The sequence below is a fragment of the Camelina sativa genome, chromosome 3, assembly GCF_030686135.1.
Source record: "Camelina sativa cultivar CO46 ecotype springtype chromosome 3, ASM3068613v1".
Classification (NCBI taxonomy): domain Eukaryota; kingdom Viridiplantae; phylum Streptophyta; class Magnoliopsida; order Brassicales; family Brassicaceae; genus Camelina; species Camelina sativa.
Genome location: NC_141882.1, coordinates 13,316,370 through 13,329,216, shown reverse-complemented (window position 1 = coordinate 13,329,216; position 12,847 = coordinate 13,316,370). Strand labels below are relative to the sequence as shown.

The 12,847-nt window shown below is 35.4% G+C and overlaps 3 protein-coding genes across 11 annotated transcripts; 1 reads left to right on the top strand and 2 right to left on the bottom strand.

The window, feature by feature from the left end:
* On the bottom strand, window positions 1–4,370 carry LOC104777096 (uncharacterized). Of its 5 annotated transcripts, none has more exons than XR_015592273.1 (14): window positions 4,178–4,330; window positions 3,409–3,694; window positions 3,090–3,264; window positions 2,883–2,966; window positions 2,528–2,769; window positions 2,106–2,337; window positions 1,736–1,815; window positions 1,561–1,645; window positions 1,205–1,349; window positions 1,000–1,113; window positions 844–891; window positions 668–752; window positions 518–574; window positions 1–415 (listed from the first exon to the last, which is right to left on the bottom strand). XR_015592273.1 is itself a non-coding variant. In XM_010501305.3 (14 exons), the coding sequence occupies exons 2-14, from the start codon at window positions 3,633–3,635 to the stop codon at window positions 279–281; spliced, it is 1,698 nt and encodes a 565-aa protein (XP_010499607.1). In that variant the 5' UTR covers window positions 3,636–3,694; window positions 4,178–4,370; the 3' UTR covers window positions 1–278. The 5 variants fall into 5 exon arrangements, 2 of the variants coding, with proteins under 2 accessions (XP_010499607.1, XP_087360062.1); XR_015592274.1 differs by having other exon boundaries at window positions 4,051–4,256; XM_010501305.3 differs by having other exon boundaries at window positions 1,205–1,336; window positions 4,178–4,370.
* Window positions 4,371–4,785: 415 nt separating this feature from the next.
* On the top strand, window positions 4,786–6,752 carry LOC104777095 (coatomer subunit epsilon-1). The gene is made up of 7 exons (XM_010501304.2): window positions 4,786–5,123; window positions 5,229–5,318; window positions 5,447–5,598; window positions 5,695–5,830; window positions 5,926–6,081; window positions 6,288–6,367; window positions 6,463–6,752. Exons 1-7 carry the CDS (start codon window positions 4,953–4,955, stop codon window positions 6,554–6,556), a joined length of 879 nt encoding a protein of 292 aa, XP_010499606.1. The 5' UTR covers window positions 4,786–4,952; the 3' UTR covers window positions 6,557–6,752.
* A 96-nt stretch (window positions 6,753–6,848) lies between these two features.
* Window positions 6,849–10,772, bottom strand: LOC104777093 (UDP-arabinose 4-epimerase 1). 5 transcript variants are annotated; one of them, XM_010501299.3, is made up of 10 exons: window positions 10,347–10,772; window positions 9,531–9,661; window positions 9,169–9,293; window positions 8,949–9,062; window positions 8,652–8,851; window positions 8,429–8,570; window positions 8,255–8,349; window positions 8,023–8,152; window positions 7,480–7,624; window positions 6,849–7,371 (listed from the first exon to the last, which is right to left on the bottom strand). In XM_010501299.3, exons 2-10 carry the CDS (start codon window positions 9,589–9,591, stop codon window positions 7,127–7,129), a joined length of 1,257 nt encoding a protein of 418 aa, XP_010499601.2. In that variant the 5' UTR covers window positions 9,592–9,661; window positions 10,347–10,772; the 3' UTR covers window positions 6,849–7,126. The 5 variants fall into 5 exon arrangements, with proteins under 5 accessions (XP_010499601.2, XP_010499602.2, XP_010499603.2 ...); XM_010501300.3 differs by having other exon boundaries at window positions 10,089–10,654; XM_010501301.3 differs by lacking the exon at window positions 10,347–10,772 and adding an exon at window positions 9,867–10,090.
* Window positions 10,773–12,847: the final 2,075 nt, after the last annotated feature.

The following is a 12,847-nucleotide window of genomic DNA, read 5'->3' as shown; positions in this document are numbered from 1 at the left end:
TTATGTAAAATATTTATAAGAAAAACAAAAAAAGAAGAAGATATATAGCTTACAAGGTTAGATATAATTGGAGATCACAAAAACACTGTAAAATGTTTGTATACCTATAAAGTTTCCTATATGCATTTAAGTTTTACTTCTCTTTTGGGTATTCACTGTTGTTACATAACATAGTAAATGCATGAAAAGATGAAATTTTTGCACTTGAAGGAAAATGACTACCTTCTTTTACTTTTTGCTTGGTTTGTTCTTTAATCATTTTAGATCCTCCCTTTTGATCATCTCCGGGGACTATTGTGGGATTGATTCGGATGTGAAAATGGCGATCCGGAAGAGCCTCTAGATCCTTCAGAGGATATAGGTGAATCAAGCAAATCCTGTAAAGCTTGATTCTCATGAGAAGGATACGGTGTTTCTGTGAGAAAGAAAGAAAAAAGAATTGAATCTTTCATTAAAAGCTAAAACCAAAATTTAAGACCAACTTATATAGTTTAGCAACGTCATAGTATTAGTTTACCGAACAGTGTCTTGAGAGATGGTTTCTTCGGTGTCTTACTCTTCCGCTTCAATTCCGCTGCGTAGATAGAGTTCAATAATGAACCATTGTTATAAACGCAAATAACTAACTCCCTCGAAATTTTGTTCATATGAGACAAGAGTTACTAACCCATGCCAGGGATATGGTGTTCATCAACGATCTCAAGATTCTTGAATGTATAACCAAGGAAATTTACATCTTTGGATGAGATCATCTGTGAATAAGTTTGTAAATAACTAGTTAGAATGGTAGAACTCGATTGCATATGTACATGCAAAAAAAAAACAAAAGGAAAAATTCTATACCTTTCTCCAAGGGCCAGACTTAGAAGATGTTTGACAAGTAGATGGCACCTGAAAATTAAAATATTAATCGATATTTCGCATAGCCAAGAAAGCAAAAACAAGGGTTGAGAATTATAAGAAAAAAGAAGTGTAGATGGTAATGATTAATGAACAAACCTCGTCAAACTTTTCAAAGTTTTGGGTATCAAGTTCATGCTTCACTTGTGGTATATATGGAGCATTTGACTCATATAATCGTTCCCATTCTATTCCTCTAAACCAAGGGTGTCCCTGTAATGGGAAAGCAGATCAGACATCTAACGCACATTTCATTCTAGACTTCAGCTTTTTTCTTGAAATAAAAAGAATGATGTTTAAGTACTTTAATTTCATGAACTCCTTTGGTTCCGAGCCTCTGTTCGACATTGCAGAGCAGTCTTCGGATGAGATCTTTTACCTCGATTGAGAGCTTGGCTTCATCAGGAAATTTCAAGCAGGTTTTCCAGTTTACAATCTGCAGAGATAAACTGAGCAATTGTTTGATATACTAGTCAAGCGCAGTAGGGATAGGTCTGCCATACCCATACAACAGGTTACCAAAACATAGTTCAAAACATATACACTAGTCAGATTAATCGATAGGCTAATTTTGAGGTTAATCCTCAGCACTCATTAAAATTCTTATATTAAACTGGGCAATAAAGTACTAGAAGGATATTAAAGCCAATATATGCATACCTTTCTACATGTTGCCAAAGGCTCTTCAGAGTAGAATGGCGGAAACCCCACGAGCATCTCGAACATGATTGCTCCAAGGGACCACCTATTTGAAAACAGTTTTTAGAATGTTAGCTGAATAAATTATAATGTACAGTGTAAAACACACAACACAAGGGTTAAGATCATCACTAACCAGTCACACTCCATTCCATACCCTTTCTTCAAAAGCACCTCAGGGGCAATGTAATCGGGAGTTCCTACTGTAGAAAAAGCCTGAACGGTACACGAAAAAGCCATCTTATTATGTTAGGACTATATGGAAAGGGTCCTATAAATAACTAAAATAGGACAAGACAAAAGAGATTTAAGGCAAATTAGACTTTTTCCATAGACGAATAAAAGGTTTATATAACTTCCTTTTCTAAGTAACATAAAAATATCCTTTTCACTTCATTCCCAGTTAGAAAAGAATCGTTCTTTACGGAATATTTCAGAAGAAATTCAGGTGTAACAGAACAGCAACCACGGAAAGATAGAGATAAGTGAATCTAGGCCATCCATACCAGGGTCCTTCTGTTTTGTTGCCAATGTAAGAGCTGTTCCTGCTGAGTTCGCCTAGGTGCAGAAGGAGGCTTGGAGTGTCTGTCATGTTCTGCTGCAGGCTTTGTATTCCTTTCAACAAGCTCCGCCTTGAAATCTGGAAAATTTTTGCTTTCCAAAGACTTGCTCAATCCAAAATCCGAAAGCTTGATATGGCCGTTACGAGTAATCAATAAATTATCAGGCTTTATATCTCTGAAAAATCAAAGGAGGAAACTAGAGTTAAAATTATCACAAACATATCAACTGAAAGCTAATTAACAAGCACTGTAGGAAGCACAAAATATAATACTATCTACAAAGATCCAACATTATCATGTCAATATAAGATGCCAAAATGGACAACAGAACAATGTGAAAAGATTCAAGTGCCAGTGGTTAGAACCTGTGGACGTAATTATGCTTATGGATAGACTCAATAGCCAGGATTGTCTGTGCAACATAAAACCGAGTCTCATCTTCCCGTAAGGTATCTTTTCGCATCAGAAGTGTCATCATATCACCTCCAGGGAGGTATTCCATAATAAGATACAAATGCTCATCATCTTGGAAGGAATAACAAAGCTTGACGATGAATGGACTATCGACTTCTGCAAGCACATTTCTTTCAGCTTTAACATGTTCCACCTGATATTTACGGCATAAAGGGATAAGTGTATTTTCACAGATGTTAATGATTGACTAATATAATCACAAGGGAACTCTTGGATTTGTAGAAATGCAATAAAACAGTGCATTACCTGTCCTCTTCGAAGCATCTCGGATTTCTTTAGCTTTTTCATTGCATACACGCTGCCAGTAGTTTTTTCCTTGCAAATTCTCACCTGAACAGAAACAAAATATATCAAATCAATACACCACTAAGATCACTACCGCCAACGGAAGCTTTGTTTTATAGAGACAGAAGAATAAGAGAGGCAATCACAAAAGGGCGTGAACAGATATACCTCCCCGAAAGCACCCCTGCCAATGATGCTCAGCAGTTCAAAGTCATCAACCCCCATTTTCTGTCTTTGTAGACGCATATACTCGATTTCCTTTTTCTCAAAATTCTTTAGTATATTCATTTTGTCTTCAACAGGAACATCAGCATCAGCTAGGTTTTGTTCCAAGATGCTCCGACTGTAATCAAGAGCAAGCTGATATCAGAGGGTTTAATCTAAACCAGTAAACCAATGCCTCGTCTAGAAAACAAAGTCAGAACTCACAGCAAAAAAAATTAACATTGGCGTCACAGGGTCACAAGTAAGAATCCAGAGAACGTACCGCTCTTTTCTTTCCTGAAGACTCTTCTTCTGAGTTTTATAATGATTCTCGATATACTGTTTTGCTGCAGCAACTCTCTGTTTAGTAGCATTAGATGGTGCATCATTCATAGGTGGTCTGCCAAGATTCCTCACATTATTACCCTCTTGTCCTTTTTTAGTAGGACTAGATTTATCAGGTTTCTGCTGCCGTATCTGGAACCAACTCCTTGTAGAATCCGTTGCCATTTCAAAAGCCAATATATAAAACTCAGATGTAGATCACAACACTATACACTTCATAAAACCTGCAGGAAAATCAAAAACCCCAAAATGCTTCAAAACAAAAATCAAATTCATCAAAGTTCGAGCTACACAAATAGATTGCATCCGATAGCAGAAGTTCAAATTTTTAATCTTACAACGCAGGTCAAGTTCCAAAAAAAGATTATAACTTTTCACTTCAACATCTCATAAATCGAGTCTAATCAATCATCACTCTACATAGATACACATACATCTAGTTCTGGATTGTGGATTAGTATATATACACGCATGCATTCGAATCAAAACTTGCTTATAATAAAAAATGAAAAAACATCAGAAATCAAACTAAGATAAAAGGATAGTTACAGACTCAAATCCGAAACAGGTTACGACTTACGAACGAACCAGGCGGGATTGACCAAGAAGAACACGAAAAGTCAAACTATTCGCAAACAAAATGTTTTAAAAAAAAAAACTCGATCGGAGAATCACAAATTTTTTCGAGAAGGATCAAAGAAACTTACATTTACAAAACAACAAATCAGACGTTTTTTAGTTTTTAGCTCTTTTGGCTCTAATTCGAACAATCGAAGTCTCTTGCTTACACGCATTCACTTCGAAACGGAAATTAAATTTAATTATAAAAGATCTCAACAAAACAAAAAATAAATAAAAAAGGAGAGCAAAACGGATTACAAACTAATAACGTTTCTGGGTAAAGGGTATTTTGGTCAATAGTTATTTAAATCTGGAAGCAGTAATCGCCGTTAAAAGTTATTATTTACCAGTCACGATGACTGTATTACTTGATAAAATGTAAAAACCGACACCGGTAAACTGGTTTTTAACTATTCCCGGGTAGTAACCGGCTCATTTCAATGGGGAAACGGATGACACGTGTCTATAATCTGTTGGATTTGTTTGTCGACCCGAAACGTGACAGCACGATCGTACGGAGTGGCTTTCAACGGGGTTGCTGACGTCATCCCGCGCGGATTGGATCAATTAATAACGCGTTTTATTGGTAAAGACAAAGATCGTCACCGTTCGTATGTAAGACACGTGTGAAGAAGGGAAGCACAGATTAGAACTATTGGGCAATGTAAAGGCCCATTCAGTAATAGAACGGAGTCCACTGGGCCGGAATTAGATCATAGTTGGTGTTAATTGAACAAATCGAAATGTATGGGGTCTTTTTATGCATAACTTGTTTAATTTTTTGGTTTTGATTATTTCACACTTCAGTTTTCTCTATTTTGCGGATCTGTGAGATCTAGAGGAAGAAGAAGAAGGAAGACAATGGCATCCATGGCAGGACCAGATCATCTCTTCAATCTGAGAAACCTTTTTTACGTGGGTGCTTATCAAGCTGCGATCAACAACAGCGAGATCCCTAATCTCTCCCAGGAAGATATCGTCGAGCGAGACTGTCTCGTTCATCGCGCTTACATTGCTCTCGGTAGCTATCAGGTTTTGGCCTCTCTGCTCTCCAACTTTTCGATTTGGATTTCAATTTGTGCTGATCATTTAGTGATTTACGTTTTTTTTTTTCTTTTTCAAATTTCGTCTTCGTAGCTTGTCATCAGTGAGATCGACGAAGCGGCTGCTACTCCTCTGCAGGCAGTGAAGCTCCTTGCTATGTATCTATCGAGTCCTGAAAATAAGGTAATTCTGGAGATTTTGAGATGTTTTCGATTCATGTTCTTCTGAGACGTTTACTTAGCGGAATCTAAGATTAATGTTTTTGCTTATAGTTAGTGATATGCATTGTTTGAATCTGTGATTTTGAATAGGAATCAACCATTGCAAGCTTGAGGGAATGGTTGGCTGATCCAACTGTAGGAAACAATGCTACTATTCGGTTGATTGCTGGTACTATATTCATGCATGAGGAAGACTATAGCGAGGCTCTCAAGCATACTCATTCTGGAGGAACCATGGATCTGTATGCTTTTTTTCCTTTTTGGTTGGATCTTGTCTTGGTGATTTTTAAGCTCTTACCATTACTCGGTAGCTGATTGTTGTTTCTGCATATTTGTAGGCATGCTTTGAATGTTCAGATATTCATAAAGATGCATAGAACAGATTATGCTGAGAAACAGCTGAGAGTGATGCAACAGATTGATGAAGACCACACACTCTCTCAACTCGCGAGCGCATGGTTGAACTTGGCCGTTGTATGATATGAATATCTACTTCTTCTTGTTTTCCATATAGTTTTGAGAAAGATTGTTAATGTGTTTGCTAATGTTAAACTGTTGTATGATCTTAGGGGGGTTCCAAGATACAGGAAGCGTATCTAATCTTCCAGGATTTCTCTGAGAAGTACCCAATGACAAGCTTGATCTTGAACGGTAAGGCAGTTTCTTGTATGCATATGGGTAATTTTGAAGAGGCTGAGACTCTACTACTTGAAGCACTCAACAAGGTCAGTGATGAACCTACTTTTTCTTACCTTAAAATATGTATCGACGCAATCCATTTCTTAATATCATGTCACCAGATTTGCTGCACTTGCTTTATCAACTATGTGTATACTATAAAACTCCTTACAAGAAGTCTTACACTTCTCAACTATTCGTTTGATTGGAAAATGGATAAGTTTGAAAACAAAGATGTTTATGCTCATTGCAGGATGCTAAAGACCCAGAAACTCTTGCAAACCTAGTTGTATGCAGTCTTCATGTCGGAAAATCGTCTTCGCGCTACCTAAAGTAAAAATATTCATGACCGTATGTTAAAATTTGCATAACTATGAATCACATCAGTGTAAGCTGACTTATACCTCCAATTCCAATCTTTTTTGCAGCCAGCTGAAACTTTCACATCCTGAACATGTCCTTGTGAAGCGAATAGCATCAGCTGAAGATAACTTCGAGAGAGCACTTCAATCTTTCGCCTGAAAGTTCCTCAAATCCCATGGAATCCATAAGCTTTATAATCTACCAGACGAACATCATTATCTTACAAACTTTGTCTTGAAATTATCATATATGAACAGTTTTCCGGGTGTGTTGCATTTAACTTTGATTTCTCATTGAAGCTTTTGTTGTCATTGAGTTTCGAATCCAACAAAACTAGGGATTTTGTTCCTTCAAATCCAGGACCTCCATAACTTAATGAGACAAAAGTCATACTTGTGAGAACAAAAATACACAAAGACAGCTACATCCAATGTTTGAGATAAAAAAAAAAGAGCCAGTGAAGCTTATATTATTAAGACTAATAAATAAATATCGAGAGAGAGGTACATGTAATAATGAACGGCTGCTTCCTAAAAGAACCTAAAGCCATTACAAAATGAATATCAATCAAAATTAAATCTCATCATGTGATCTCATTTTTTAATAGTATGGATAATATATCTTATGTTATATTTATATATATGAAACATCATCATCTCCTACGCTTCTGCTCAGATACCCCATCTGGAATCAAAATCTCCATCCATCAAACTATAGGAATGAACAAAGTCAGTAAGCCGAGACCGATGAGGTTAAACCGTAGCCATTACGGTGCAGCTTCTGCCATCTCCACGCAGTCTCAAGACTCTGTTTGAGATTAGTGTGCTTAGCTGTCCAATTGAGTTCCTTCCTGATCTTGCTTGGGTCACTGTAAACCTCGGCGTAATCACCTGCACGTCTAGGCAAGTACTCGATCTTGATCTCAACACCAGTTGCTTTCTTGCACGCTTCAACAAACTCTTTCACCGAGCTACCTACTCAAACACACACAGCAAAAAGAAACACTCTTTAAATCCAATTGCTAAACAGCATGATTTTTCCTCAGTGCAGTACTAATGTACGCCAAAAGTCAATACTAATACCTTTCCCGGTACCAACATTGTAGATTCCGACTTTGCGGGGTTTTGCCTTTTGAAGAGCTTTAACATGAGCATCAACCAAGTCAGTGACATCAATGTAATCACGTACACAAGTTCCATCACCTGTTTTGTAGTCTGTTCCTTTGATCTGGGGATGAAAAAGAAAAGTTCAATGAAGGTCAATGATTAGAGAAGACTGAAAAGCTTATACCCACGTGAATATAACAAGTAGACTATTTTAAATCTTTGCTTTAATAAAGGAAACTCAAGAATCAGTTGTCTCAATTATGTATTTTGCTCAGCTGGTAAACTACTTATCAGCTTTTTGGCAAACAGTTTTAAACATGTTCTACAGCATGTGCCATCCCCTAAATATACCAAAAACAAAAGACAGAACTTTTCGGACAAAGAATCTAATAGTGCCAACCTGTGATGACTGTCCAAAGAATAAAAGAGTCAAGAAGACCCTGTCCAGAACTGAAAGTGAAGCTCCGAGAAAACATGATTAACTTCAGAAAAAGTTCCTGAGTTGAAGAAAGTGATTACCTGTAGGCCAGGCATGATACCACGTGCTGCATCAAAGCAAGCACCGGAGATGCGTCCATGCTCTCGCAGCTCAGGCCTTGGGGCTTCACCCAATCTGCCCTCTGGATCGGATCCAATCACATTGAAATATCTGGATGTTAGTAGAAAAAGAACCTTGTCAATCTCAGGGAAAGTTAAGATGAAAATGCATAATACCACTAGATAAACTTAGAAGAGTATCAATAAAACCAACCTTAAGATCATAACTGCCATATCTGAGTTTTTCGAGAAATCCAAAATGATATCTTCTGCCATCTTTTTAGCCTTGCCATATGGATTGATTGGCACCTGAATTGACAGTGTTTTGGGAGTTAGAGAGCATAGAAGAAGAACCGTGGCTATAAACAGTTGACAAACAAAATTTCACCTGTGGAGTTTCCTCTGTAATCGGCATAACATCAGGCTCCCCATACGTTGCACAAGTGCTTGAATATATCAAAGTCTTTACTCCATGAGCAGCCATTGTCTCTAATACAACCAAAGTGTTTGATGTAATATTGTGATAATACCTGAATTGGCAGAACACAAAGTTACTTGTTTCAGATTCAGTCATATATTTCCCACAGGGAAAAGTTGCTCAATGTACTCACTTAAGAGGGAATTGTGTGCTTTCCCTAACATATGCAACAGCAGCAAAATGCATCACAGCGTCAAAGGCGTTTTCTGTGAATATCTTATTAACAGCCTTTGCATCTCCAAGATCAGCATAAATAAATTGAAGCCTTCCAGGTTCAGGAAAGAGTTCTTGCAAAATCTTGACTGCGCCAAGATTCCCACGTGATAGATTGTCCTGTTAAACAGAAAGATATTTACTTAATTGTGATAATCGACATTTACAATAACGCTGAACAAAGTAACATGAATCCATGTAAGCCAAAGAAAGCTACCACAATGGTCACTCGGTATGATTCCTTTAGAAGCCTTAGAGCTGCATGTGAACCGATATACCCAGCACCACCAGTGACTAAAACATGTGTAACCCCTGGCTCATGTAGAGAAAACTGCAAACACATAACAAAAAAATGAAAGAAACTTGAGCAAAATTTCACCAGTAACATCTTTCTTTCTCTAAAAACTCAAGAAAAGGACATGCTCAAGGAGTTATACCACGCTCGGAGTATTGAATGTAGGAGATTGCTTGAGCATGAAAATGCACAAGGCTGTAAGAGAAGCTGTCAAAAGAATCTTTCCCAAGTAATTGTTTTTCTTCTTAGGGTCTGCATAATCCAGTCCTGTATTCCCAAAATCACCAAGATCTGTATGTTAATATATGCATCCAAATTATATAATAAAAACCACAAAAGATTCAAACTTTGAAGCTCCAAACCCCCAAAAAAACCTCAATTATATCATCCACCAACCTTAAGTTTCATATTAAATTCTCAAAATTCCAGAGCTAACTGAAAATGAAATTAACCATTTTTTCCCAAAGTGAAATCAATAGTAAGAATAAAGAGTAATTATATCACCTCCAAGAGACATAGATCTGTTTTGCCTCCCTTGGCTTCTTGCTCGACCAAAATTAAACATATTGAATCACTTAAAGCTCGCCGGAAACAAACACTAGATGTAAAGTTGATTCAGCAACGCCCTAAATCACCTGCAAAAGCAAAAGACCAAACTTTTCATTACATTCCACGAAAATACCCAAAAAAAAAAAAAAAAAAAAAAAAAAAAAAAAAAAAAAACTGAAAACTATCTCAAGATTACAATTTTAACTGTAAAAGAACACAAACATAGACTGCAAAGGAGGAAATGAAAAGTTGAGATAACATAGATGAGAGGATGATTCACCCTGAGAAAACCTTAGAATTTAACTGAAGAGAAGCTACAAGGCAACTTAAAGATGAGAGAAGCTTCAAAAACAATTTGCCGGAAACCTTATTTGAAATAAAACACTTGGGAATTGTATTAAAAAAATTAAAAAACCCCCAGATTGGGAAACTCTTGTCGGAGCAATGTCGGTCCCATGACAAATGACAAATGCAGAGATAAAAAAAAAAAAAAAAAAAACAATAAAGACTAACCCAAAGTGAAAATTCACCAACGAAAAGATCCTGATTTCATCAAAACTCAAAGAGAGTGAAATAGAAAACCGTATGAGAGATATAGTAACTCATAAGAAGAAGCAGAAACGGAAGAAGAAGAAGTAAATAAAACGTAGTGTGGATAAATTATGCCATAAATCAAGATTTTTTTTAATATATAAATAAGAGGGACCTATAAAGAAACGGACATGGAAGAAGAAAACAAAAGAGAGAGGGGGGGCATTAATGGCGGCTCACGTGTATCAACAGCAGCAGGGCTTTGTGTGTGCAGAGAGCAGAGAGAACAGAGACGAACCAACCACAATTCGAGGAAGATGATAAGCGAAAAGAGAGAAAGAGAGAAAAAGGATTCGAATTTTCTTTGTGGGTTCTGTGGAAAGATTCAATTTTTATCAGAGAGAGAGAGAGAGAGAGAGAGAGAGAGAGGAAACGTATGATGAAGAAAGAGAGTAGTAATAGTGCGTGCGACCTCGATCGAAGGCGCGTTCCGGTGAGGGGCGACGAAGAGAGAGAGATGGCGGAAATTTCTCGGTTAATAAGAAAACAAATAAAGTAATGAGAGGAATTACGAAGATATTAAAAAAATGTATATGTTTGACTTTTATGTCAGCTTTTTTTTTGTCTTTCTCTTTAGATTCTTTTGCTATCAACATGACATGTAGCAAGAATGATGGCGCAGGCCAGTTATTACTTTTATTTGTATTTTTTAAAAAAAATTAAAACTTTTAATTCCACCGGTTTAATTTTATATTTACATTAAATATTGTGCATAGTGGTTTATATCATCACTTGGTATGAGTTTTTTTGGACCAAATTCAAGTGGTCATACATAATTCACGAATCACGATGTTACGATACTTCTCTTTTGATAATGATTGTGATGTCAGATCTTGATATATGTTGACGGTTCCAAGTATTCTTTTGGTTGAATGTTCATTACACATTTTTCATAGTATAAATGGTTTTTTTCATGGGTAAAATGTGGTATGATTAAGTTCTGTTGTTTGAAGAATAGTATAGATGATTGAGAGATGTAACAAACAATACGGGGGTCGATTGTAAGTTATGATGAAAACCGAACTTTGTCAAATCAGACGTTCAAAAAATATTTTGTTATCGAAATGTACCAAAAAAAAGTTGAAAAAAAAACTGTGACCAGAGAGAAATCACGAGACTTCTTGCTCCCCATTCATTTACATTTTTCTAGCTTAACTTACTTTTTAAAAGTTTAAAACATATTGTAATTTTATTATTAGACAATAAAAAACAAAAAAAGAATTCTAATAAAATATTTGTGTACTACAACAGAATGTGATCTAAAGTTTGTAGTTGAAACAAAATGTGTGTTAACATATGAAACGAAGTAAAAAAAAAAAAAAAGATCTTTCAAAATATGTGAACAAATACTGCTATTTTGCATTATAGTATGGAAATTTATTATTGGTTGTAAGATTTGGTAGTATTGAAAATAACAATACATTAAGCAAATAGATACAATTGAAAGGGTTATTGTCTGGGGAAGAGCTAGCTTTTTTAGGGGAGAGGGGAAAAGCACGATCAGCCAATAGGATTGTCGCACTTGTTGCGGCTACGATAACTCTGCGTGGAGTGGAGACCAACAACTCCTTCGTGCTGACATGTCGGCCAGATTTTTGTTTTTTAGTAATTTTTGTGACTTAACAAATTAATATGGAATGGTAAACATATTATTGTTGTTCTGAATTCTGATATATTATCTATGTATCGTTTAATCTGTTTACATTACATATTGTTATTTCTGGAACCAGTTTAAAATGGTTTTGTGGTCACACTTTACAAATTACCAATCTAAAATGGGAACATTCTTGTTTGTCTATGTATCACAATTTTTACCATCTTTAAGTGTTAATTTTCTTATTGTTCTTTTTTTTTTTTAATCACAAGCTAAATAAATTTCAAACATTTCTTGATTGTTGTTGGTTGATAATAGTTATTAAATAAAAATATAATATTAATTTAAGGACTATTTGTATATAATTCAATACATTATATGCCAGATTGCCAACTTAGAAATAGAGAAAGTAGATTTTAAGATTCGTTTTATTAAAAAGAAAATTTGGGAATGAGACGACGTGTAATAATAAAGTTTTTGGCAATAATAGCCAAACAAAGCATGTGTAATTAAGAAGAATTCATGTCACATTTACGGTCACCATGAGTGAAAAAACAAGTATACATTTTATGCTCCGATTATGATACAACAACGATATAAACAGAATCATTTACCATCTGATCTTTTTAATACAATCTTAAGAAATGAAAAACCAACAATTAGACTGTGACTAGAATTTTCAATATTAGTCGTTACTACAACGAAAATAAGTTTTTCTTTCTTCATGAAGTCGATGTATAATAATCAAAGTCGAATTCAAGCGATGAAACATATATTTAATATTTGTTTTTGATCACCTGAAACAAATTTAATATACTGTATGTCGCAAGCTACAAAATAATAGCCCAAAAAATTTGTGTCATATATATATATATATTTATTTATTTATAGTTCTTTTCTTTAGATTAGTTATTCAAAAAATAATTGTTCTTCTATCCACCAATTTTAGTAACAAAAAGAAAATTATGTGTTGAAAAAACCTAAAAGAAATGTGTTGTCTTATTCACATAATTTATTTCTTAAGAAATGTAAAGAATATATATATATATATATACCTTTGGTTTGTTTTAATATAAATGTTTGTGAA

What these genes read in the sequence shown, in the direction of transcription:
- LOC104777096 (XM_010501305.3), bottom strand. Translation starts at nt 3,635, where the DNA reads ATGGCAACGGATTCTACAAGGAGTTGGTTCCAGATACGGCAGCAGAAA. An exon ending in AGTCTGGCCCTTGGAGAAAG is followed by an intron (nt 753 to 843) that starts GTATAGAATTTT and finishes ACTTATTCACAG; the next exon opens with ATGATCTCATCCAAAGATGT. An exon ending in ACACCATATCCCTGGCATGG is followed by an intron (nt 575 to 667) that starts GTTAGTAACTCT and finishes CTATCTACGCAG; the next exon opens with CGGAATTGAAGCGGAAGAGT.
- LOC104777095 (XM_010501304.2), top strand. Translation starts at nt 4,953, where the DNA reads ATGGCATCCATGGCAGGACCAGATCATCTCTTCAATCTGAGAAACCTT. An exon ending in TCTGGAGGAACCATGGATCT is followed by an intron (nt 5,599 to 5,694) that starts GTATGCTTTTTT and finishes GCATATTTGTAG; the next exon opens with GCATGCTTTGAATGTTCAGA. An exon ending in TACTTGAAGCACTCAACAAG is followed by an intron (nt 6,082 to 6,287) that starts GTCAGTGATGAA and finishes TGCTCATTGCAG; the next exon opens with GATGCTAAAGACCCAGAAAC.
- LOC104777093 (XM_010501299.3), bottom strand. Translation starts at nt 9,591, where the DNA reads ATGTTTAATTTTGGTCGAGCAAGAAGCCAAGGGAGGCAAAACAGATCT. An exon ending in CAGATCTATGTCTCTTGGAG is followed by an intron (nt 9,294 to 9,530) that starts GTGATATAATTA and finishes TTGGGAATACAG; the next exon opens with GACTGGATTATGCAGACCCT. An exon ending in AGCACACAATTCCCTCTTAA is followed by an intron (nt 8,571 to 8,651) that starts GTGAGTACATTG and finishes CTGCCAATTCAG; the next exon opens with GTATTATCACAATATTACAT.